Source organism: Thalassophryne amazonica, chromosome 20, assembly GCF_902500255.1.
Source record: "Thalassophryne amazonica chromosome 20, fThaAma1.1, whole genome shotgun sequence".
NCBI lineage: Eukaryota > Metazoa > Chordata > Actinopteri > Batrachoidiformes > Batrachoididae > Thalassophryne > Thalassophryne amazonica.
The window spans coordinates 23,421,440-23,448,561 of record NC_047122.1 but is presented as its reverse complement, the minus strand read 5'-3'; the positions used below and the strand labels follow the sequence as shown (position 1 = coordinate 23,448,561).

The following is a 27,122-nucleotide window of genomic DNA, read 5'->3' as shown; positions in this document are numbered from 1 at the left end:
AATTAATACTACTCTGTAAAAAAATTTTTTTTTAATGTCATCAGGGGGCTGATAATATTGTCCTTATTTGTATGTCTAGCAACACCCTCTGGTCAGGGTTCATTTTTGTGACAAAACTATGACTAAGACTTGGCAGAGGTGGAGGGTCAACATGCACCTTCAAATATCAAAGAGGTGTCTTTGAAGTGTTGAGAAAGAGACAAACCTGTTATATGCCTGAACACAACATTTATTTTGCAATGTTAAAAAATAAAGTTTAAAGGAAACAGTAAAACAGTCCTGCCTTTGCCAGCTTTGGAGATACAGCAATTCAAGAAATTGTTTTTTAAAAAAATTGTCCAAAGAACGACTTGGGGCAAATCTTCAGTTTGTTGAATTCTGCCTTGACACTGCACCTTGGAACCCTGAATTATGGTGATACAGCTCCCTGTCTGCTGTCTGGAAGAGTTTTATTGGTATTGATTTGGATGGAAATCTTGGCAAGTCTCCACTGACGGAGTATGAAGGCTGAGGTATTTTTAGGCACCGTCAACTGGCAGCGTTCCCTGCAGCAGGGGTGGAAATAGCCCAAAGCTCAGAATCAATGTGGATGTTGGACCAAATGTTGATAATATGAAAGAAATATCGGTTGGCAGTGGAAAATGGACTAATAAGTGACTCATTATTGATTTCAACTGTTCAATACACTATAATGAGTCTTTCATCAAAGAAATGATGGAAGACGGCAACAGGCCTTTTAACTTGGAATAGTGGAGTGTTCAAGACACTTAGAATGATCTTCAATTACTTTTCCACCCAAGCACTCTTATCTCTTCCTTTATTTAGACATAATTCAGAGCACTTCACTCAGCCTCTACTGCACATTCAGGATCCAACAGGAGTTGCAACGTTATCTCAGAGAAAAATCTGATCTCAGAGATACAGGTTATAATTTGTGTTAACAAGGGGATGTCTCTCCTTTCATCTGCACTTAAAAACTAATATCCTTTAACGTCTTGGGCCTCGCTGGCTCATATCATCATGACCCAATGTGTCAAAGCATGGAACAGTTAATTAATCCAATTTGAAATCTGTTGGTTGAATTTTCTCTGCATGAAAGACAGTGTTTCTAAGCAGATTCACTGGAGAGTAACAGCTGGCTCTTTATGCCATTTAATCTTCATACAGCTTCAGTTCTGCAAATGTCACATATGAGTTGATGTTTTATTACTGAAACATAACCAGCAACTACAGTGTTTCAGCAACTCACTTCAGATGAAACAGCCCAGTATGACAAAATCAAAAAGAATTTAAAAAAAAAGAAAAAAGAATGGGTTCACACCTTTACCCTTAATTGTTTTATTTATTCTCCGCTCCTTCTGTCTGTCATGTAAACTACAATTTACGTGGTGGACGTGGCATCAGCCTGCTCGGCTGACTTCACACCGTGCTGCACGCTCAGATGATGGCCGGTCCTCATGAGATCGTGTTGGTACATAATTATCAGCATGTGATGAGGGTGTGAGCGCCCGCACACACATGTGCATTGTGTATTCACCAGCTGAGCTGCAGTCCACTGCAGTCAGATGTCCCAGCAGAGCACTGCACTGGACAGCGACCAAACTCAATGTTGGATCCATGGTGTGTGTGTGTGTGTGTGGGGGGGGGGGGGGGGCACACTCCACAAGCCATTTATGTGTGTGGGGGGCGTTTGGCAGAGTCACGCCCATGTGTTTTGCTAGGTGACGCCACACTCACGTTGCACTTAGACAAATTTCACAGGCAGCACGAATGTGGTTAGCTGCTCTCTACTCTCATACCAGGAGCGCGAATAGCCCCGCCTTTTCTAAGTGTCCAGCGAGAGGTGTTGGATATTCCTGTGAGACACCTGGAATTTGGCCACCTGCTGAGAAGGGGATCGAATGAGCACGAGCAGGGCACTCGCTGTCTTTCAGCTGCTTGTGTGCACAAATGGTTGTAGCGACAGCTTCTAGTTATAAATGGACAGTAAAGTCAACCGATTATATAACTGTATTAAGAAATGTGCAATTATGAAAAGAATTTAATATCAAGAATTTAATGTCATGAGAATGTCTCTCCTTCCTCTCTGTCTTCCCACCACCATCTTGTCTGTTTAAGGCACTCTTAGGCTTCTTATAAGTCCTCCTCCCTCCTCTTAACAGTTTGTCACCTTAAGAGCCCTCTTAGGTCTAAGATGCTTTGTGAATAGCTTTTATCTTACCAAGGGAAACTTCTAAGAAATGTCCAAGAATTGAAGGAATTGTAAGACTTTTCTTAAAATGACATCTATAAGAGCTACTTTTAGTGTTAGGATGCTTTGTGAATACAGGCCCTGGTTTTTGATGACTTCCTGGACTCAGATTCACTTATTTCTGCAGTGGTATTCATGTCTCCAGGTCCTCTGCCTTTGAGATTGAGAAACACATGGGAAGATCTGATGGAGTCATGAGGTCAAAGGTCAGAGGTGTTTGGTCATGTTGATATGTTTGGAGAAGAACGTACGTCCAAGTCTTTAGGATCCTGGTGTGCCCTGTATTAGGGCCTCATCACACATAGTACAAATACGTACAAATCAGGGTGAATCACGGCAGAACAGCTAGTATGAGCGAACCACGAAAACATTGAGCCAAAGGGCAGGTGTGAACGAACCCACTGCGATGGTTTCGTGCACACAGTGTTGTGAAGGTGTCGTAGCACGGACCCACAACAGGGGGTGCAAATGAACGGACAATGAGTAAGCCAAAAAGTAACAATTTAATGTTGTGATAATACACAACTAAATTCACAGAATTTGCACAGTCAATTAACACCAGGTGACGTGTGGGCAGGCTCGAAGATAGAAGACCCCCGACGAGAGAGAAGCCGCGTCCCACACGGCTTCCACCACCAACGGTCTGAAGAACACCGGAGCCGCCAAGTCCCGAGTCCCCAGGTGGCCTCTGTCTTCGGCTGTCGACCCTGGTACTGCTGGCAGAAAGCAGAGATAAGATGTATGAGTGTGAGTCCGCACACTCAGTAATCCACAGTCCAAACACAGTTAGGAGGGAGCACCTCCACCTCCAATCACACACACTCGTGCAGCTCCTGGTCAACCACTTATCTGGGTTGGGATGTGAGGCGAAGCCGTCGCTGTCACACCAAACGCCAATCCTCCAGACAAGGCAACACTCCAGGAAAACAGCTGCAATAGAAGTTCAGGTTATTACACACAAAGTGTTAGTCAGCAGAGAAATTACCTTTCCAATGGTAGTCGATTTCTCGGCGAGGAGGTGGAGTTGCAGTCCGGCCTTTATGGTGATGATGATGAGTGACAGCTGGTGCGATGAGTGACAGCTGTCACTTCTTCTGGGTCTGGCGCCCTCTCGTGCTTGGAGCCCGCACTCCAAGCAGGGCACCCTCTGGTGGTGGTGGGCCAGCAGTACCTCCTCTTCAGCGGCCCACATAACAGGACCCCCCCCTCAACGGGCACCTCCTGGCGCCCGACCTGGCTTGTCCGGGTGTCGTTTGTAGAAATCGGCCAGGAGGGCCGGGTCCAGCATGAAGCTCCTCTTCACCCAGGAGCGTTCTTCAGGTCCATACCCCTCCCAGTCCACCAGATATTGGAACCCCCGGCCCTTACGACGGACATCCAGGAGCCTGCGGACTGTCCAAGCAGGCTCCCCGTCGATGAGCCGCGCAGGAGGCGGCGTAGGTCCAGGTGCACAGAGGGGCGAGGTGTGGTGTGGCTTGATACGGGACACGTGGAATACAGGGTGGATCCGCAGTGAAGCTGGGAGTTGGAGCTTCACTGCGGCCGGGTTGATGATTTTGAGGATTGTAAATGGTCCAATGTATCTGTCCTTCAACTTAGGGGAGTCCACACAAAGAGGGATGTCCTTTGTTGAAAGCCACACCTCCTGCCCGGGCTGGTATGTGGGGGCCAGGGAACGCCGGCGGTCCGCATGGGTCTTGGCCCTCGCCCGGGCCTTCAACAGGGCAGAGCGGGCGGTCCGCCACACCCGGCGGCACCTCCTGAGGTGGGCCTGGACCGAGGGCACACCGACCTCTCCCTCCACCAGCGGGAACAATGGGGGCTGGTACCCCAAACATGCCTCAAAAGGGGAGAGGCCGGTAGCAGACGAAACTTGGCTGTTATGGGCATACTCGATCCAGGCCAGATGGTGACTCCAGGCCGCCGGGTGTGCGGAGGTGACGCATCGAAGGGCCTGCTCCAGCTCCTGGTTGGCCCGCTCTGCCTGGCCGTTTGTCTGGGGGTGGTACCCGGACGAGAGACTCACGGTGGCCCCCAGCTCCTTACAGAAACTCTTCCACACCTGCGAAGAGAACTGGGGACCACGATCTGAAACGATGTCCGATGGTATCCCATGCAGCCGCATGACGTGGTGGACCAGGAGGTCTGCCGTCTCCTGGGCCGTCGGGAGCTTCGGGAGGGCCACGAAGTGAGCCGCCTTGGAGAACCGGTCCACTATCATGAGAATTACGGTGTTGCCCTGGGACGGTGGGAGGCCCATGATGAAGTCCAGGCCGACGTGAGACCAGGGGCGATGAGGCACCGGCAGGGGTTGGAGGAGTCCCGAAGTCCTCCGATGGTCTGCCTTGCCCCTGGCGCAGATGGTACAGGCCTGGACGTAGTCCCGGACGTCGGTTTCCAGGGACGCCCACCAGAAGTGCTGCTGGACTACTGCCACGGTCCTATGCACTCCGGGATGACAGGACAGCTTGGACCCGTGACAGAAGTCCAATACTGCAGCTCTTGCCTCTGGTGGGACGTACAGTCTGTTCTTGGGGCCGGTCCCCGGGTCCGGGCTCCTTGCCAGGGCCTCCCGGACGGTCTTCTCCACGTCCCAGGAGAGGGTGGCCACGACAGTGGACTTGGGGATGATGGTCTGGGTGGTTCGACAGCCCCGCTTTGGCTTCTTCTTCGTGCACCCGGGACAATGCATCTGATTTTTGGTTTTTGGTCCAGGGGCGGTAAGTGATCTGGAAGTCAAAGCGCCCGAAGAACAGAGACCAGCGGGCTTGCCTGGGGTTCAGCCGCTTGGCGGTCCGGATGTACTCCAGGTTACGATGGTCCATGAAAACCGTGAAGGGCAACGATGCCCCCTCCAGCAGGTGTCTCCACTCTTCAAGAGCCTCCTTCACCGCGAGGAGCTCCTGATTGCCGACGTCATAGTTCCATTCAGCTGGGGTCAACCTGCGGGAAAAATAGGCACAAGGATGGAGAACCTTATCAGCCTCCACGCTCTGGGACAGCACGGCTCCTATCCCTGAGTCAGAGGCGTCCACTTCCACTATGTACTGGCGATCAGGATCAGGCTGTACCAGAACTGGTGCAGTCGAGAACCGGCGTTTCAACTCCTGGAACGCGGCTTCGCACCGATCCGACCAGGCGAAGGGGACCTTGGTGGAGGTCAGGGCAGTCAGGGGGCTAACTACCTGACTGTAACCTTTAATGAACCTCCTGTAGAAATTTGCAAAGCCGAGGAACTGCTGTAGTTTCCTGCGGCTTGTTGGTTGGGGCCAATCTCTCACCGCCGCAACCTTGGCCGGATCAGGGGCGACGGAGTTGGAGGAGATGATGAACCCCAGGAAGGACAAAGAAGTGCGGTGGAACTCGCACTTCTCGCCCTTCACAAACAGCCGGTTCTCCAACAACCGCTGTAGGACCTGACATACATGCTGGACATGGGTCTCAGGGTCCGGGGAAAAGATGAGTATATCGTCCAGATATACGAAGACGAACCGATGCAGGAAGTCACGCAAGACGTCATTTACCAAAGCTTGGAACGTCGCGGGGGGTGTTAGTGAGGCTGCACGGGATGACCAGGTACTCAAAGTGACCTAACGGGGTGTTGAATGCCGTCTTCCATTCGTCTCCCTTCCGGATCCGAACCAGGTGGTACGCGTTTCTAAGATCCAATTTAGTGAAAATTTGGGCTCCATGCAGGGGCGTGAACACTGAATCCAACAGAGGTAACGGGTATCGGTTGCGAACCGTGATTTCGTTCAGCCCTCTGTAATCAATGCATGGACGGAGTCCGCCGTCCTTTTTACCCACAAAAAAGAAACCAGCACCCATCTGGGAGGTGGAGTTCCGGATCAGCCCGGCAGCTAAAGAGTCCCGGATGTAGGTCTCCATTGATTTGCGTTCCTGACGTGAGAGGTTGTACAACCTACTGGATGGGTACTCAGCGCCCGGGACCAAATCGATGGCACAATCGTACGGTTGGTGCGGGGGAAGAGTGAGCGCCAGATCTTTGCTGAAAACGTCAGCCAGATCATGGTACTCCTTTGGCACCGCCGATAGATTGGGGGGGACTTTAACCTCCTCATTAGCCGTCGTGCCGGGAGGAACCGAGGATCCTAAACACTCCCGGTGGCAGGTTTCGCTCCACTGCGTCACAACCCCGGATGGCCAATCTATCCGGGGATTGTGCTTCACCATCCATGGAAATCCCAAAATCACTCGGGAGGTAGAAGGTGTTACATGGAACACTATCTCCTCCCTGTGATTTCCAGACACAACCAAAGTCACTGGCTGTGTCTGATGTGTGATTAATGGAAGCAGGGTGCCATCTAGTGCTCGCACCTGCAATGGTGCCGGCAGAGCCACCAGGGGGAGCCCTACTTCCTTTGCCTATCTGCTATCTAGCAGATTCCCTTCCGACCCCGTGTCTACCAGTGCTGGGGCGTGAAGCAGTTAAATCCCCACAAAGGATCGTTACTGGGATTCGTGCAGATTTGCGGGGTTTGCCCGCGTGCGTGTTATGACCCACCCTTAGCCCAGTTTCTAAGGACGGGCGTTGTAGTTTGACCGTTTTGGGGCAGTCCTTCTGCATATGCTCACAAGAGCCGCAGACAAAACATTCCCCGCGGGCCAGCCTCCTTTGTCTGACGTTTGTTTTTATTTTGGCCCTGCTCGTGTCCATAGCCTCCTCAGCAGGGGGAGCTGTAGCCACACGGAGCTCTCTGGCAGTGAAGCGTGGGGACAACGTCACCCTTTCGGAACCGGAAGGGGGAGGGACGGCTTGTGCCCGGTCACGCCCCCCGGCCTGCTCCCGACGATGCTCATTCAAACGGTTGTCTAAGCGTATAACCAAATCGACAAGCCCGTCAAAATCCCGCGGTTCCTCCTTAGCCAGCAGGTGCTCCTTTAGGACCAGAGACAGTCCATTTACGAAGGCGGCGCGGAGCACAACGTTATTCCAGCCGGACCTCGCTGCCGCGATGCGGAAGTCCACTGCATACTACCTTTCCAATGGTAGTTGATTTCTCGGCGAGGAGGTGGAGTTGCAGTCCGGCCTTTATGGTGATGATGATGAGTGACAGCTGGTGCGATGAGTGATAGCTGTCACTTCTTCTGGGTCTGGCGCCCTCTCGTGCTTGGAGCCCGCACTCCAAGCAGGGCGCCCTCTGGTGGTGGTGGGCCAGCAGTACCTCCTCTTCAGCGGCCCACATAACACACGGGAACACAGTGCGAGCAGCTGCAGCATATGTCACCACATCGCACAGCTGTTGTGAAAAAAAAATACATGCCACGAACAGTATTCTAAACTGCAATTTCCTAAAGCTCTGATTACCAGCTAGAAACGTTACCACTGAGCTACCATCACTGTCCTGTAAAAGGTGCAGGAAAATGCCTGATATCAAGAAGGATATGGGCGTATTAAAAAAAAAATACAACCACACACCATATATAAAAACATAGCATTTTATTGAATCCCTCTTATCAAGCGGGCAATACAAGTATGATCCATCTGTTCCTCTGTAGATGACCCATGGTCACAGACGTACAGTCATGAAATGACATGAATGAGAAGCAGGGCTCTCTTATCACGTCCACATCTGCTGGCGGTGTGTCCAGCCGGCCCTGTGTGTGTGTCCTGTCTGACAAGTGTGTCTTGAGAACGGCGTGCTGCAGAACAGACACCGCATCATGTGGAACAGAGCTCACGTGAGTGCCATGACATTCAGATCACCTGCTGAATGTTATGATCTGACAGTCCATTTGACCTGGAGTAGCATGTCAATGTGCATGGCATGCACTCGCTTGCTGCAGCCCATTGCAACAGTGATATATGTTTTTATGTATGTCCACGTGAGGACAGCAAGCAGAGACATGCACGTCACAGTGGATGGTTGTTAGTTCATGTCCATCCAAACACAGTACGTGTTCTCCAGCTGGGACGTCCAGAACCACAGATCTCCACAGCTGCTCCTGTCAGTGGACACACCCCATCAGTTCAGCGCACACACCAACGTGTCACTGTGTTTGTTTGCAAAGCCACACTCGTGGGGCACTTAGACAAATTTCATATCCAGCTTGACAGTGATTGTCTGCTGACTGTTGTTGTGCTAATAGCTCGAATGGCCACACATTTTCTAAGTGCCAAGCGAGCGGTGTCAGATGTTCGTGTGTGTCAGCTGGAATTTGGCCGACACCTGCTGTGAGAGGGTTCGATGGGCTCTCTCAGCGCACACCATGTCTTTCAACTGCTGGTGTGCACAAATAGTTGTAGCAACAGGTGTACGAGGTGTTACAAGCAGCTACAATTTTACACGTATTGCATACAATTCCTGCTTCATGCACACTTCATGCGCAATTCGACCACATTCGTACTATGTGTGAAGGGGCCCTTCCTGTCTGGTTGTCAGACATTTGGACCCTCACCAGTGACCTAAGGTAAGGACTGGATGATCTTGGTACTAGGTCTCTTTGGAGGATCCTTGGGTGCTTCAGAGTTGAGGGAGTGACATCAAACTTACATTTTTAAAGGCATATATGGGTGATTCTTTAACTACGGGCACTATTGGCCTTGTAAATGTAATTTCCACCACACCATTGCCTTACAGTATAAAGCGCCTTGGGGCAACTGTTTGTTGTGATTTGGCGCTATATACATGTGCTCTGATGTCACTGTTTATCTCCATAGAAACTACCCAAACAATCTTTCATACAAACTGTTTAAAGGGACATTACAGTGTTGTGGTGGAAATTACGGCAATAGTGTGGGACAACTACATTTTGTTTAAAAAAATCACAACAGTTGTATGACATTGAATACCCCAATTATGTTTTGATTATTTATTGATATTTGATTCAGAGATATTTTAAAACGTTAGAAAAAATGTTTTTTTACCATTCATTTTTATTATTGAAGATCAAAAGTCTGGGTGTGGGACAAGCACAAAACGGCAATATTTGCATATAATGATGCTGAAAAAAGGTGAAAAAGTCATCATAGACTACTAGAACAAATTTCTTAAAACACTTTCATTGTAAAGATAACTATAAAAGTGTGAAGTTTCCCCTTTTTTCTGTTTTTCATACAATATGATCAAAGGACATAATAAGTGCCCGTAGTCTAAGAATCACCCATATGTATTTTGCAGCATGTATTTTGAATACTTTCTGTACTGGCCTCCACTCATCGAGGTAGTAACGGTTCAGCTGCACCAAAAGCAAGTTATAGAGGGAGTAGAACAAGAAAGACAGATACTTAAAAGCAAGTTATAGAGGGAGTAGAACAAGAAAGACAGATACTTTTGGATAAAATCGATGAAAAAACTATGGTTTTCCTTTAACTCCTGTTAAATTATAGACACGCAGCGTTACTGGTGATACTGCCTTCCTTTGTCATTGTCTGACATATTTTAGAATCATGTCTGGCCTTTGTAACCGGCGGTGCCCCTAGATGCAGAGCGCAGCATGAATAATTAATCCTATTTTATCCTTAAACTCCTCAGCTTTGTCTCTTTTCCCCTCAGTGAGTCCGCTGAAGGCTGTGTCAGTTTCACGTTATTATCGTGGCGCGTTCTCCTCTCTCTAATGTTTTCTCCTCTCTTGCCCGCTCCTGTTGCAGATTGGCGACACGTTGATGTGTTGTGGGCTTACTGGATATTTGTGTCCTATTCTTTCAGTTTCTCAAGCAAATACAGAGGCAGCTCTGATAATTAAATTGTCTTTAATTCATCTCTCTGTTTTTTCTCTCCAGCAGCGGATGCAGTGCCGGTACGGAAAGATGGGGATCAGGTAAAGCTCAGTTTAGTTTTTTTAAACTACTTTCACACCTAATCTATTTCCTGCTTTTCTTAACACTGAGTTGACAGGATATTTCACAGTGTTCTCAGGTCTCTGCTTCCATCTGCACATTCTGCAGACAGAAATAATACCACACGAGAGTATCGTCTGTTGTCTCTGCAGAGTTTTAGGGAGAAGAAAAATAGGCACTGTGTCTCACCCAGAGCACCTTCTGCTCTGGGATGAACATCCTCGGCCTGCAGGAAGGTTAGGTAGCTCTAAATGAAGCACGGTTGCCTGTATGTGGAGTTATTGAGACAACAGTAGAGATTGAGTAAGAATTAACTGGTGTCAGTTTGGTTCCCAGAAGCCAGCATTCACCAAGACTCAATAATCAGTCTTCATCTGAAGAACGAAGGACACACCTTTGAGAACAATGTGCATTTTGGACAGAAAGTATGGATTGTTTGAAAAAGGTGGAAAAGAGTCAGTTATATGAAATCAGAAATTTGCACCAGGTTCTGTGCTTGTGCTTTCAACCCTCTCCAAGACAGTAAGGACCACTTCACCCATCCAGCCAGTGAGGCTTCTGGGGATTGAAGTGACCTTAAAAACTCTCCAAGGCAACAATAACATCATCTTTTCGTATTCACTTGAGTGATCCCATTCCTGGAGTTGAATGCTGGGGAGACATTCCTCCAGGCAGCCATTTTGACAATGACAAAATCACGCATGACGCCGGCTCTTGGTTGGAATCCTTTTTTGGAACTGAAAATGAGGGATGACACCTTCCAGCCCTCATTTTAAGCATCAACAAGATTCTGACAGGTCAATTATGGCCAAGAACCAGCATGAGCATTATGAATTAATGACCACTGTGATACGGAAAAGGCACATGGGCAAAAAGGTCATTTGTTCTTTTTGCCAAAACACTTGGTTTTATTGGAAAACAAATATTGAGAAAAAGAACCAGCAGGAGCACAATGAATTAAATAAAGACCTGTCCACACACATCACATCAGAATTTGTCTGTAAAAGATTAACGTTTATCAAAAACATTAATTAAAAAATGAAGCTTCCCCGTTGCCTCATAGAAAAACGTGAACGAAAACATCAGCTCTGTCTGTAACCAGTGAAAATCTGAATATTTGTCTTTAAGTTAAACTGGCATTTATCTATCAAATTCAAACATTAAGTATGAATAATTGCCAAAAAAACCTCTTTCTGCCCATTGCATATTGACACTGCAGTATAATAGTAATATTCATAACCGAATACAGTGTGCTCCCCCTCTAGCTGCCACCTTATCGTGGTGGGGGATTTTGTGTATCCGGATGATCCTAGGAGCTATGTTGTCGGGGGCTTTGTGCTCCCTGTAGGGTCTCCCAAGGCAAACAGGTCCTAGGTGACGGGTCAGACTAAGGGCAGTTCAGAACCTCCATGACCAGTAAAAGATCAAGGACCATGACGTCGCCCGGTATGGCGGAGCTGGGGTCCCACCCTGGAGCCAGGCCTGGGGTTGGGGCTCGCGCACGAGCGCCTGGTGGTTGGGCCTTAGCCCATGGGGCCCGGCCGGGCTCAGCCCGAAAGAGTGACGTGGGCCCGTCCTCCTGTGGGTTCACCACCTGCAGAGGGGGCCATGGGGGTCGAGTGCAGAGAGGATTGGGTGGCGGTCGAGGGCGGGTGGCCCGGCGGCCCGGTCCATGCTCACAGCCCCTGGCTGTTGGGACGTGGAATGTCACTTTGCTAGGGGGGAAAGAGCCTGAGCTTGTGCGGGAGGTTGAGAGATACCGACTAGAGATAGTCGGGCTCACCTCCACGCACAGCTTGGGCTCTGGTACCCAACTCCTGGAGAGGGGCTGGACGCTTCATTTTTCTGGCCTCGCCCACGGGGAGAGACGGAGAGCTGGGGTCGCATTGCTTATTGCCGATGTCGATTGTCGATGCGGCTGCTCATAGCTGTGGTCGCAAGGTCTCTGGTACCTGTCGCGGCTGCAATCCCCGAACCCGGTGGTGGACACCGGAAGTAAGGGATGCCATCAAGCTGAAGAAGGAGTCCTACTTATCTTTGTTGGTAGGTGGGACCCCAGAGGCAGCTGACAGGTACCGGCAGGCCAAGCGTGCCGCAGCCCGTGCGGTCGCAGAGGCAAAAACTCGGGTCTGGGAGGAGTTCGGAGAGGCTATGGAGGAGGACTGTCGGTCGGCCTCGAAGAGATTCTGGCAAACCGTACGACGCCTCAGGAGGCGGAAGCAGCTCTCCACCAGCACTGTTTACGGTGCGGGTGGGGAGCTGTTGACCCTGACTGGGGATGTTGTCGGGCGGTGGAAGGAGTACTTCGAGGATCTCCTCAATCCCATCGTCACGTCTTCCGAAGAGGAAGCAGAGACTGGGGACTTGGAGGAGGACTCATCCATTACCCAGGCCGAAGTCACCGAGGTGGTTAGAAAGCTCCTCGGTGGCAAGGCTCCTGGGGTGGATGAAATCCGTCCTGAGTACCTTAAGTCTCTGGATGTTGTGGGGCTGTCTTGGCTGACACGCCTCTGCAACATCGCGTGGCGATCGGGGACAGTGCCTCTGGATTGGCAGACCGGGGTGGTGGTCCCTCTGTTTAAGAAGGGGGACCGGAGGGGGTGTTCCAACTATACGGGGATCACACTCCTCAGCCTCCCCGGTAAGGTCTGTTCCAGAGTACTGGAGAGGAGAATTTTCAAAAAGGAAAACAATTCTCAACATCATCATTGAAACTAAAAATATAAAGCAATGTTAAAATACCCTCAGCCATATGAACATTGTGTTCTTCATAATTTGCAGTTGTTTAATTAATTATTAGATCCTATTGTCTTACATACAATTTGTACATGTTTAATAAAGCCCTTCTATCAGTCAATCAATAAATAACATTATTTACATTTTAACAGCGTCTGCAGGAGGCCTTGCGCATGTGTGTGTGTGTGTGTGTGTGTATATATATATATACACATGAGCTTTTGACAAGAGCAGAAGTTGTGCAAATTAAGGAATATTTGTAAATCACCCTCTGTGCATTTGCAGATATTAATGAGTCAACTTTAACTCCATAGGAAGTGAGCTGTGAGTTAGCCGAAGTTAGCGTGCATGCTAATGTTCACAAAATGTCTTGCAAATGACTCCAGAGATGTTATCGGGTTACAAAAACCACGTTTTCAGTTTTAGAAGTGTTTATTTCTCACTAGCTTTTACATAATATATGAGAACATGTATATAAACACACAAAATGAAGCGGTTTTGGAGAGACCTGCCACTGACGTCATGGTGCAGCTCTACTCTGATTGGCTGTCACCCCTGCCACTCAAAAACAAAACAGATTGAAACAGCATGTGACTTTTAACCTCTTAAAATGCTTCTTAAAATAGGTCAAGGTTGGCCATCTTTGAACTTGTCCAAGGTCTGTGTCCCAAGAATGTTCCCCGTGAATTTGAAAACTCTAGCAGTAATAGGACTGGACTTATGCTGAGCACAAATGGATGGATGTACGGATGCAAAGCCTTCGCAATACCCAGTGGCCATATTTGATGGCCTCAGGTATAAACCTGACAAAGTAATAATTCATCGGAGTACACATCCCTTTAATAGAACACAGCTAAATCAGCACTTTTACAGCCAGTTGGATTTAGATGAGCCGGGATGGATTTAAGAACAGTTCCACGTCAGTATTTGCCTCAGAGTCCTTACTTAAGTTTTACGTTTTGATTTGGCTGATTTGTACAATTCCCTCATCGTCCCTTCTGAATGTGAAACAAATCCTACGTGTCAGTAAAATTACACTCACCAGAACTCCACAGGGAAGCTGTGTGTCCCACGCTGACCCAGTTCTACGCTACGGTTAGCGGAAACCCAACGTGGATCCTCTGGACGGCTTCGCATGTTGTCTGTTTTCAGCCTGCACTACTGGAAAGGTCCTGGTCGAAATCTAATTGAGGAGGAATGTTCGTAAAAGGCTTTAGTTTGAAATCCAAATGCAAACCACTAAAATCCGGTTCATTGTATTTACTGACTGAAGGATTGCTATATTTTTATGAAATCCATCATTGAAAATTCGTGAAATGACGTTATCGGCGGCAGAAGCTGGGGGTGGCTTTATTTCCCGCTACGTCTCCCTCATATCTCATACCATCAACTATGGAAAGTTTTTTTGTTCATATATTGGACAAAAGACGTTTACAAAATTTAGTCGCAATGTCATCAGCGTTGGTCTGCTGATGACTGAGGTTGTGTTGCTCTAATCCAAATCTTGCCAAAACAATATGCCTCGATTACACAGCGGTAAATGTGGCATTTTCAGAAAGTAACTTGGCAATTAAATTATCCCATCATCCACAAAGAAATAGAATAAAATAATGTTAAAATTAGTCCGTTTTCTTTTTGTGTCGAGCGGCCGGTAACACAGTAGTGAACCTGAACTACACTACCCACAATGCTCCCTGCAACGACCGGCCAATCATGTCTTGCGCTTAATGATGATGTCATCAGCAAGCGACAACCAGTCTGCCACAAACACATGACAGTGATCGTTAAACTTTGCTTACTTTACCAGCAAAAACATGTTAGCGGACTGAAAGTTATCGGAACTAAATTTATCGGAAGATAATTGGTCTACTGATGGTTTTAAAAGTTATCTGAAAAGCTAATCCGGTAACAAAAACATAAGCTTCGATAATTATCTGTTAGCGGATTAGCTGAACTGTGCCCACCACTGAATATGCCACACTGCAGCAATAATCACATGCTGAAGATCAGAAATCTGCCGTTTTTGTTAAATACTGCACGAGTCTCCTCTGTAACATCAGCAACTTTATTATTTTATTTTTGTAGAGGGGATTAAGCTTGGCATTTTCCTTGACATAAAGGGTAAGACTTTATTCTGTTCCACCGCTCATGCGGTGATCTGTGGCTTTGAATGCTATGGCTGCACTAACAAGCTGAAAGTGTAAAACGTTTTTAGGGTGCTCCAAAGGACTTGACATTAAAATAAACGCTTTTAAAAGTTCCCTTTCTTTGTGTGCATTTTATTTGATATAACATTTGAGGGCAGAACAGTAATGGAGTCCAGGTTTTTAATGGTATCCATTGGTTCAGGTTTTTATAAATAAACCTGGTTCATTGTTAATTTTTCTGTATCCTCTGCTGTGAGAAGTACACATAACAATTTGTAGTGTCCAGACTTGTCTTACATCTGACTTCAAACTATCAGTTTTTGAACAGTCTGGATGTTGGAAAGAATATTTTATGGAATGATATGACTAATGTGACACGCTGCATCATTTTCAACAGCTTAGTTCTGGCGCTTCAAAAAATGCTTACCGTAATTTCCGGACTATAAGGCACTACTTTTTTCACACGCTATGAACACTGCGACTTAAACAATGATGCGGCTAATTTATGGATTTTTACAGGCTTTCTCATAAGTTGAAATATGTCAGTTGATGCTGTCAGATGATTTCCTGAACGCTGCGGTCCTCATGCGACATAAATTCACACACAGAGTAAATATAAGGCCTTACCTGTTCATTTTAGTGGATTCTTCATACTTTAATTCCTTGTAGTGGCTGAAGAAAAGTCCCTCTCCGGCACTTTGTGCCAGAGTTGCGCCGTCGGATTAGTCTTCGGAGCTTCCGTCTCCTCCCACGGTACGTATTTAATTAAAAGTTAAAAAAATCTTTTTGTCTACCATCTTTCTGTGTAAATATCGCATGTTACAACATGGAGACCCGCGGCTTATACAGTAGTGTTCAGAATAATAGTAGTGCTATGTGACTAAAAAGATTAATCCAGGTTTTGAGTATATTTCTTATTGTTACATGGGAAACAAGGTACCAGTAGATTCAGTAGATTCTCACAAATCCAACAAGACCAAGCATTCATGATATGCACACTCTTAAGGCTATGAAATTGGGCTATTAGTAAAAAAAAAGTAGAAAAGGGGGTGTTCATAATAATAGTAGTGTGGCATTCATTCAGTGAGTTCATCAATTTTGTGGAACAAACAGGTGTGAATCAGGTGTCCCCTATTTAAGGATGAAGCCAGCACCTGTTGAACATGCTTTTCTCTTTGAAAGCCCGAGGAAAATGGGCCGTTCAAGACATTGTTCAGAAGAACAGCGTAGTTTGATTAAAAAGTTGATTGGAGAGGGGAAAACTTATACGCAGGTGCAAAATATTATAGGCTGTTCATCTACAATGATCTCCAGTGCCTTAAAATGGACAAAAAACCAGAGACACGTGGAAGAAAACAGAAAACAACCATCAAAATGGATAGAAGAATAACCAGAATGGCAAAGGCTTACCCATTGATCAGCTCCAGGATGATCAAAGACAGTCTGGAGTTAACTGTAAGTGCTGTGACAGTTAGAAGACGTCTGTGTGAAGCTAATTTATTTGCAAGAATCCCACACAAAGTCCCTCTGTTAAATAAAAGATGTGCAGAAGAGGTTACAATTTGCCAAAGAACACATCAACTGGCCTAAAGAGAAACGGAGGAATATTTTGTGGACTGATGAGAGTAAAATTGTTCTTTTTGGGTCCAAGGGTTGCAGACAGTTTGTGAGATGACCCCCAAACTCTGAATTCAAGCCACAGTTCACAGTGAAGACAGTGAAGCATGGTGGTGCAAGCATCATGATATGGGCATGTTTCTCCTACTATGGTGTTGGGCCTATATCGCATACCAGGTATCATGGATCAGTTTGGATATGTCAAAATACTTGAAGAGGTCATGTTGCCTTATGCTGAAGAGGACATGCCCTTGAAATGAGTGTTTCAACAAGACAATGACCCCAATCACACTAATAAATGAGCAAACTCTTGGTTCCAAACCAACAAAATTAATGCCTCACAGATGTGAAGAAATCATGAAAAACTGTGGTTATACAACTAAATACTAGTTTAGTGATTCACAGGATTGCTAAAAAAGCAGTTTGAACATAATAGTTTTGAGTTTGTAGCATCAACAGCAGATGCTACTATTATTGTGAACACCCCCTTTTCTGCCTTTTTTTACTAATAGCCCAATTTCATAGCCTTAAGAGTGTGCATATCATGAATGCTTGGTCTTGTTGGATTTGTGAGAATCTACTGGTACCTTGTTTCCCATGTAACCGTAAGAAATACGAGGTCTGTTAGAAAACTATCCGACCTTTTTATTTTTTAAAAAACTATATGGATTTGAATCATGTGCGCTTGCATCAGCCAAGCTTGAACCTTCGTGCACATGCGTGAGTTTTTTCACGCCTGTTGGTTGCATCATTCGCCTGTGGGCATGCTTTGAGTGACCACTGGTCCACCCCCCTCGTCGGATTTTCATTGTCAGGAAAATGGCTGAGCGACGAGCAGCGCTGAATCAAATTTTTCCAGAAACTGTGAGAGACAGCCAGGTGGAAACCATTCGGAAGATTCAGATGGCTTTCGGTGAAGATACTCTGGGCGTCACACAGATTAAGGATCATTACAACCGGATTAAAGACGGCCCACAGCGGCACAGGGTGCGCCGCGTTCCGAGCAGCCATCGACAGGCTGAAACTACCAGATCATTTCTAAAGTGAAGGCTGTGTTGATCCGGGACGTCATCTGACTACCAGAGATATTGCAGAAGAGTTCGTGTCGGCACGGAGCCGCAATGGCGCACAACAAAAAACACCTCCGTGTTGGAAGTCTCACAGGACAAGTTGTGACATGCCCAGCTGTTACACAATTTCTCGGATACTCACTCGACTGAAAAGCCACCGAAAGCCGTCTGAATCTTCCAAATGGTTTCCAACACGGACGTGCTTTTTGTTGTGCGCCATGAGCGGCTCCGTCCCGACGCGCAAATTCCTCCGCACGTCTTTCATTACAAAATCTCCTGTAACAGTGGAATGTGCCGCAAAAGTGCTGATGTCCACCTCTTCCACAATTTCTCTGGTAGTCAGACAACGTCCCGGATCAACACAGCCTTCACTTTGGAAATGATCTGTTCGTTTCAGCCTGTCGATGGCCGCTCGGAGTGCGGCACACCCTGCGCCGCTGTGGGCCGTCTTTAATCTGGTTGTAATGATCCTTAATCTGTGTGACGCCCAGAGTATCTTCACCGAAAGCCGTCTGAATCTTCCGAATGGTTTCCACTTGGCTGTCTCTCACAGTTTCTGGAAAAATTTGATTCAGCGCTGCTCCAATCGCTCAGCCATTTTCCTGACAATGAAAATCCTACGAGAGGGGTGGCCCAGTGCTCACTCAAAGCCTGCCCACAGGCGAATGACGCAACCGACAGGCGTGAAAAAAATCACGCATGCGCACGAAGGTTCAAGCTTGGCTGATGCAAGCGCACATGATTCAAATCCATATCGTTTTTTAAAAAATAAAAAGGTCGGATAGTTTTCTAACAGACCTCGTATACTCAAAACCTGGATTAATCTTTTTAGTCACATAGCACTACTATTATTCTGAACACTACTGTATATAAGTGCGGCCTATTTAAGTAAAATTTCTTTTTCTTTTTAAAATTGGTGGGTGCGGCTAATATTCAGGTGCGCTCTATAGTCCGGAATTTATGATAAATATAAGGTCTTACCTGTTCGTTTTAGTGGATTCATTGTAATTTAATTCCTTGTAGTGGTTGAAGAAAAGTCCTTCTCTGGCACTTTGTGCCAGAGTTGCGCCATCAGATTAGTCAGCGTAGCTTCTGTCACTACCCATCCTTCCCCACCGGGTCTCTGTCTTTGCACAACAAGTTGAAAAAGTCATGGTGCCTCACTAACGTTTCATTTACCACAGACTCCAGGTGATCCTGGCTGCACGCGATGAAATCTCAAGAAAAAGTTAAAATTACTCAGTTCTCCGTGTGGAGCAGAGACGCCACGCAACACTGCGCGCGTGCTGGAGGACGTGCACGTCAGTATTTGCGTATAACACCTTCAGGGGAAAAAAAAAAAGCATTTACGGTACTTATTTAATTAAAACTTAAAAAAATCTTTCTGTCTAACATCTTTCTGTGTAAATATCTCATGTTACAACGTGGAGACCTGCGGCTTTTTGACAAATGTGACCTTATTTATGTACATTTTTTTTTCTTTTTAAAATTGGTGGGTGCAGCTAATATTCAGGTGCACTCGTCTGGAAATGACGTTTTTAAATTAAAAGTTGCACAAGAAGCGATAAAGTTGAGAAGCCCCGCCCATGTTGATAGACCACATTTATAGATATTATTGTCAAATGTCCCAAATAACATTGCCGGCACTATGGTACACACAACAACTCCCTAAAGACCAGCTGCTAACAACTCTTGTAACTCGGCACACAAACCCTACTCCTGGTGATCACCTGTCTTCTCTCCGCCCCATCCACTGTTAATTAAGCCAGGTGTGCTCAGCCGATCAAGAGCGAGGAAATGCCAGCCTCGACTAATCAGCTTTGGGTGCAGCAGGTACCCACAGAAGACATACAGGACAGGTGACCTCCAGGAATGGGTTCCTTTCCTGAATAATTTAACCTCACAGACTTGAGAGGTCTGTGTTTGGTTATTAGCTCAGCCTTGAAAAAGCCTGTCACCAAGCTTCTAGCCATGCCCCCTTCACGTGTTGAACTTTACATGGCTAAACCCTGTGTGTGTCCATCTTATTGTGTGTTTGTACTATGAATCAACTCACCACTAGTAAAATCTCTGCCCTGTCTGTTCCTGACTGTTGGTCTCCTTCCTGCCATCCTCTCGTCTCCCTCCTCCAGCATGGCCGTGCCGAGTTTTCCTGGGAAGGAATCAATGTAAGTCTCCTTCTTTAATCTCCTTCATGTTTCCCCTACTCATCCTTCTTGTTGTTTTGCGTTCCGTCACTCCAACACAATGCAAGTTTTAATCTGTGAGGTCGTAATTGACGTTGTAGTTTATCCCCCACTGTCAGCTGTTTACCCCCCCGGGGTGAACTCTGTCACCCGTCTCCTCCGTGTGTTAATCTACTGTCCTCTCGGCTTCAAACCCACAGAGTTAGAGATAACAGGTTGCAGTAGGATCATCTCATCTACAGCTGGACCTCCACTTTGTGCTGCAAATACGACGGTTACTGATCTGCACCTTCAGCACTCTCACTTTGAAGAAAAAAAGTGCACTATATTTGTATCAATACAGAAAATCTTAACACACTATTCAATACACAAGTAAAGACATTATGAACAGGTTTGTGCGCTGCATGGTCACGCCGGCTGTGCACTCAAAGGTCAGCACAGTACATGGCCAAAGGTCGGTCAGTTTGAACTTTTGGTGTGGCGTGGCTACATACAGCGTCACGCATTCGCCCACAGAAGACATTTGCAACACACCACATCCACAAAAGGTTGGCAAATGAAAGAATGTGACGCTCCTTTATTGCTTCACCCATCAGCATTCATGCATTTATTATCACAGAGGGTTCTGTTTGCGTGTGCAGCAGTGGGCGGAGTTTTGGGCATCTGCTTTTTCACATCTGAATTCAACTTTAGATATGAATTTGCACTAAAAGAAAATTTCTAACAGTACAAGAGTCACCAGTCAATGAATGGTGTACAGCATCACTTTTATGGTGATTGAACTCACCAACTCCACTTGTACTCACTTGATGAATACAAGTACACATCAAGTGAGTGTACTCACCAAGTGCATGATGGGATGCCATCCATCCAGTCAGCAGCTTGGAGAGGTACAAAGCAGGTCCATGGATTTTTTAAATGTTTGTATTATCCACATTCTGCCCCTTGCAAATTGTAAAGTTGTTATTGGCTTTCTGTTGATATCTTGCATTTTTGACATAATTTGGTGGCACAATTAATAAATTATAAGTGATAAAAGATTTCTATTAAAATATCTGGATCTGATTTTCACAGGATGTGTATGATGGAAAGTTTTAATCAAGATTACTTTTGGTTTGTTTTTGAGGAACTCAAACTGCCAGAAAATGTGATGTGAAGAAAAATATAAAAAATGTAGATGTGTGTATGTATGTCACATTGCATGTATTGCACACATACACACAACACCTCTCCAACACACACACACACACACACACAAAAAAAAATCAAGTGATTAACCCGTTAAGACATTCATAAGGATTCTACTTCCTGCTATGATTATGACATCAGTCATCAATTTACGTTTCGTCTCCGTAATCCACTTCCGAGGTGCTGAAAAAATGAATCTTCCTTCCTTTTTCTGTTATTAAAACTCTCCTCGTTTCTTTCAAATTGCTTCTCAGTCTTCAGTCATCTCACCCTAACCCTTCACCCACTTTCATTTATTCCACTTTCTGTTTCTTCTAATTGTGTTTATACTTTGATTAATAATTTCTCCTGTTGTAATACGCCTCTCGACCTCTGACCTTCCCGTGTGTCTTTAGTTGTCCATGGAGGATACAACTTCCATTCTGCCTCGTTTGAAGAGGAAGTCGACCAACGCGTACGGGATTGGTGCCCTGGCTAAGTCGTCTCTGTCAGGTGTGTCAGGTGTGTGTCTGTGCTGCTAGATGGTAAATATGCCCCCATGTTGCCTCCACATGCTCCACGCCGGGTCAAGGGTCAAGTTGTTGTTGAGGACAAACAGGTCTTTTCCTTCATGTGTAAAGGATAATTTTTGGGTTCTTTTCTTGTGACATTAAGATGGTGATTTGGTGCCGGAGTTTTGCAGAAGCCAAGTGGGAAAAACAATTTTTGACCAGTTAAATGGGAATTAAAAATAGTAATTCCCTTTGGCTGCTCCCTTGTTTGCACTCGTGGTCGCCACAGCAAATCCAAGGCAGATCTGCATGTTGAATTGGCACATGTTTTACACCAGATGCCCTTGCTGATGCAACTCAACATTACATGGAGAAATGTGGCAGGGGTGGGATTTGAACCAGGAACCTTCCGCACTGAAACGAAGCGCACTAACCACTTGGCCACCACCCCTGCCTTTTAATGGGAATTAAAATATAGCCAAAAAAAAATTAAAGTGTGACCTGTACTGCAGAAAATACATCCATCCATCCATCCATCCATCCATCCATCCATTTTCTTCCGCTTTATCCGGAGTCGGGTCACGGGGGCAGCAGCTCAAGCAAAGCCGCCCAGACCTCCCGATCCACACACACCTCCCCCAGCTCCTCCGGGGGAACCCCAAGGCGTTCCCAAGTCAGCCGAGAGATGTAGTCCCTCCAGCGTGTCCTGGGTCTTCCCCGGGGCCTCCTCCCAATGGGACGTGCCCGGAACACCTCTCCAGCGAGGCGTCCAGGAGGCATCCGGAAAAGATACCTGAGCCACCTCAACTGACTCCTTTCGACGTGGAGGAGCAGTGGCTCGACTCCGAGCTCCTCCCGAGTGACCGAGCTCCTCACCCTATCTCTAAGGGAGCGCCCAGCCACCCTGCGAAGGAAACTCATCTCGGCTGCTTGTACTCGCAATCTCGTTCTTTCGGTCATGAGCCAAATCTCATGACCATAGGTGAGGCTCGGAACGTAGATTGATCGGTAAGTCGAGAGCTTTGCCCCCCCTACTCAGCTCTCTCTTCACCACGACGGTCCGATACAGCGACCGCATCACTGCAGATGCTGCACTGATCCGTCTATCGATCTCACGCTCCAGAAAATACACTAAACACAAAATTATATTACAATTTAATGTTTTATTTTGCAGAAAATAGGCACTCAATTGATTAAATTAACAGAGAAACTTGTCAGTTGCCATGGCAGCTAAAACCAAAGGGATTGTGTGACTTTGAGATCCCAAATTGGCCAGCCCTGCATTCATTATTATATAACTACACAAGTATGACTGTTATTATTAGTAGTAGTAGTAATAGTAGATGATAAATAGTAGATATAAAACTAACTTCTCAAAGTCATGAAATCTGCATTCACATTCAAATTTGACAGCTATTACAATTTTTACTCTAAAAACGCATCTTATGCCGCGTTCACACCGGGCGCAATCAGACGCTACAAATTTGCGTGGGTCGCCAGGCGACGGACGCGCCTCCTTCGCCCGGTGTCTCGCTCTGCTTGGGTGGACTTTCGCTGCGAAAATTCGCCCCGGTGCGTCATCAAATAGGAGGAGCTTCCATTCCGCTCGCCGGCTCCGGTTGTCAGTCAAGCTAACATGACGGACCTTGATCACACGGAGCGAGTTGCTGTGAAAAGCTCCCAATACAGAGAGTATCATTATTTGCTGCAGGAGCTGTGTCTGGGTGACGGCCGCTTTCAGTGGTCCTTCCACCGCTGCGGGACCCAGTTTGAGGATCAACTGTCCCGTTCGCGCGCGCACATATAAACAATTAAAAAAAAAAAAAAAACTCAGCTGCTTGCTGCAGCTGGCTCTTCCCCCAAAAAACTCTGTCATAATTGTGTTTAGAAACCAGTCACATCCCCTCCCTGAGCCTGGTCCCCTCCCTGAGCCTGTTTCTGCTGGAGGTTTCTTCCTGTTAAAAGGGAGTTTTTCCTTCCCACTGTCGCCAAGTGCTTGCTCACAGGGGGTCGTTTTGACCGTTGGAGTTTTTCCGTAATTATTGTATGGCTTTGCCTTACAATATAAAGCGCCTTGGGGCAACTGTTTGTTGTGATTTGGCGCTATATAAATAAAATTGATTTTGATTTTGATTTGACATCTGTGTAGTTAATTAATAAAATATTCTCTACAGACAATTTGCTCGCATGCGCACATTAAAAAACAAAGAAAAGGCAAAAGCTCCGCTCCCCGCTGCTGCAAGTAGGGCTGCTGCTCGCTCCAAAAACTCTGTCATAATTGTGTTTAGAAACCAGTCACCATTTGCTTTATACAGGTGTGTAGTTAATAAGTAAAATAATCTCCAGGACGATTCGCGTGCGCACGTAAAATAAAAATAAAAAGAAACTCCGCTCCCCGCTGCTGTGGTGCTGCTGTTCGCTCCAACAACTCTGTCATGATTGTGAAATAAAGGACAAAAGAGACATAAGTCCTGCTCACAGGCTGCTACCAGATACAGGATATGTTCACATCTTCAGTCAAACTCCAGACATCTCCACGTCACTACATATTCAGTCCCTGATTGGTCATCGCGGCGCGACGAGACGAAAAAGTTCAGATTTTTGAACTTGGGGAGGAGGGCAGTGCAACGTGAGGCGTCGCAATATCGCGCCACAAACGCGCAAAACGCTCAAAATCGCTTCACTCGCGTCGCTTCACTCGCCTCCATTGCGTCGCGCTGCGTGGTTTGGCGCCAAAACGCGTCCTTACATAGGGATTACATGGCAACCTGTGGCTGCAGTCGCTCGCGTCACGCTCGGTGTGAACGCGGCATTAGGGTTTTGTTTCTTTTTTAAACAGTTTTTGTCTCAGAACTCACTTGGTTTCTGCTCTTCCTTCTGGCCACACAATCATCTGACACTTGGAAAAAGCAAGAATTATCTTTTCACCTTTTCCAGATTTTGGAAATCAAAAGAGGCCTCAGCAGATAACTTCACTCTTGGAAATGAGGGGGAGGAGCTTGGAACCAACATGGCTGCCCTGTGGGTGCCCCTTCCCTTCTTTCGCTCTCTCATCGATATCAGCAGAAGTTGTCAATGACAAGCACATTGAGTCATTGATGGAAATTCAATCAGAGCTTTGATTTCAAAGAGTAAAGTAAGTGAGAGGACTTACTTTAATTTAAGGAAGCATCTCCACAGGTGTGCTGGGAAGCGTGTTTGTAACTTGAACGTGCTCGTGCTGTGTTTGAATACACGTTGGTGGTCTTCTTTTGTTTTTTCTTGTGTTGTATTCTTTGTGATCTGTCACGCTTGAAGTCACAGTGAAATTAAACCAGCGTGGCTAACTGTGCTGAAGTCATTAATAGACTCTTGTCCGTACTGATCAGATCTGTGTTTCTCCAGAAGAGATGCTTGTGTACAGTTCTACGTAGAACATAACACGCCAAAGTGGTTCTTTTTAAGTGGAACTGAAAAAAAGTCATTTGTAAATTCTTTCAGGTTTTTCCTTTTTTTAAGGGGGGAAGCCACAATGGATCTGTTTTGACCTATATGGTGATTTGGCACAAGTTTGACACTGGATACCCATCGTGAAGGGACAACACACTGGGTGGACAAAGGCCATGGGTGGTGTTGAACCATGAACCTTCTGTGATGGAAACAAGGGCACTGACCACTTGGCCTTCACACCCCCAAACAAAACAAGAAGTAACATTGACATAAGAACTTCATCTATACTTGTCTTGTTTTCCAGGTCGGGTCAGGTGAGACAGTATGGAATTCAATTCACCTTATTTCTACTGTGCCAAATCACAACATAGCTCGAAGGATTTCTATGGTGCTTTTCCATTTAGCAGATGCTGAAAGCACTTTACAGTGATGCCTCACATTTACTTCCCCAACCAATGCTGGTACCCCTTTTTACAGCTGAGTGGACTAAGACCATCCACATTAAGTATCTTGTCCAAAGACAGAGACAGGCAGGATTAGCAGGATTAAAACCCAAGTCTACGTAGGTCACCTCAAAATGCAATGCATGAGTAGCAACTAGACCTTACCCAACCCATGAGCAAGCACATTGGTTACAGTGGTCAGGGAAAAACTCCCTCAGGTGTTTGTTTTTTTTTTTTTATGACAGGAACAAGCCTCAAGCAGACCAGACTCAGCAAGGTGACCATCTTCTTTGGACATACTATCAAAACATGCATAATAAAACATGCAATTACAGAAGGTATTGCAGCCATATATATATATATATATATATATATATATATTCACTTTGATAACAGATAATCAGATAACTGAAAAGTTATCTTTGATAAAGATAAACCGATGAACCACCCAAAAATGTATCGGAAGTTACAGATAACCGATAAATTCCAGTATTGTCTCTAGTACATTTGCAACTGATAACAAGCTGAATTTGAGTTTAAACACCACGATCACTTTTGGAAACATAAAAAGTGACAAAAGACCCAAACAATGAGTCAGCACTTCTATGTTTGAACATACTGCCCCTTTCTGGAAGCTACACAGCTACAGCACTGAAGCACCCTGAGAGCAGCCATAAAGCCAGCTCTCTACCAATCACAATGCTCCGGTCAGGCGGAGGTCTTGAAAAATAAAGGCATCCTGACTTATGGTTTTGTGTGAATACTGATAGAATAACTCCATTAATGTCAATTCTGTCATTTGTACAAAGTTAAAATATAACATATCTTTTAATGTTGAATAATGCACTAATTCTGAGGTTTTGTAACAAACATAGACAGATCGCAAAGGATGCTGGGTAAAAGTGCCTCCGCTAAACACTGATTGGTTCAGTCATTCATTATGTAAACCAACACGTTAATGTGACGTGTGTCGTGTGTTGGTGTTTACAGATAAATGTGCTTTTGTAAAATATTCCATTTTTTATTTGTAAAAACAGGCATTTTTAGGGAGCCCTGGAAGTGTCATTGCAAAATGTTTTGCATGTGGAGAGAATGTGCGCATGTTTTATTACCAGAATAATATCAAACAGGTCTGATTTTCATTCGACCATACGATCGGCAATCAGGAGGTGGTCGTGAGATGTTGAACGCAGCTTGTTACTCCATGTACACTACACGATGCAGGACGCGCGATTAACCTGAAACTCGTCCAAAAATTTCTCACACGAATGAAAAATCATCTGAAAAAGGGCCAAAACTCGCACAGTGTAAAGCCAACATTTATGTGTCAACACAATATTGAGTGCACGTTTTACAACATCATAAAACATGCGCACGTTTTATGATGTGGAGTAACAAGCTGCGTTCAACATCTCACAACCACCTCCTGATTGCCGATCGTATGGTCGAATGAAAATCAAACCTGTTTGATATTATTCTGGTCTGGCTGCTGAAGAGCTACAAGCATCTAACCGCTCGCACTGTGCATGTGCAAACACTGCAGAGCTGTCTTGTAATGTTTTTTGCTGCTGTTGTTTTGTTTTTAAACTTACGAGGTCTGTGAGAAAAGAAATGGACCTTTTTATTTTTTTTAAAAACTATATGGATTTGAATCACGTGCGATTACGTCAGCCAAGCTTGAACCCTCGTGTGCATGCGTGAGTTTTTTCATGCCTGTCGGTTGCGTCATTTGCCTGTGGGCAGGCTTTGAGTGAGCACTGGTC

General features: G+C 45.9%; 1 protein-coding gene across 8 annotated transcripts in view; it reads left to right on the top strand.

Annotated features, from left to right (window-relative positions):
* Positions 1-27,122, top strand: part of LOC117501702 — a 145,632-nt gene that overhangs the window by 75,963 nt on the left and 42,547 nt on the right. For 2 of the 8 annotated variants that reach the window (XM_034160662.1, XM_034160661.1), the window contains 3 exons: positions 9,996-10,033; positions 19,755-19,790; positions 21,392-21,497. In XM_034160662.1, the coding sequence (XP_034016553.1) occupies positions 9,996-10,033; positions 19,755-19,790; positions 21,392-21,497 (180 nt within the window). The remainder of the gene's footprint in view (positions 1-9,995; positions 10,034-19,754; positions 19,791-21,391; positions 21,498-27,122) is intronic. The other 6 variants (XM_034160663.1, XM_034160664.1, XM_034160666.1 and 3 more) reach the window with 6 other exon arrangements.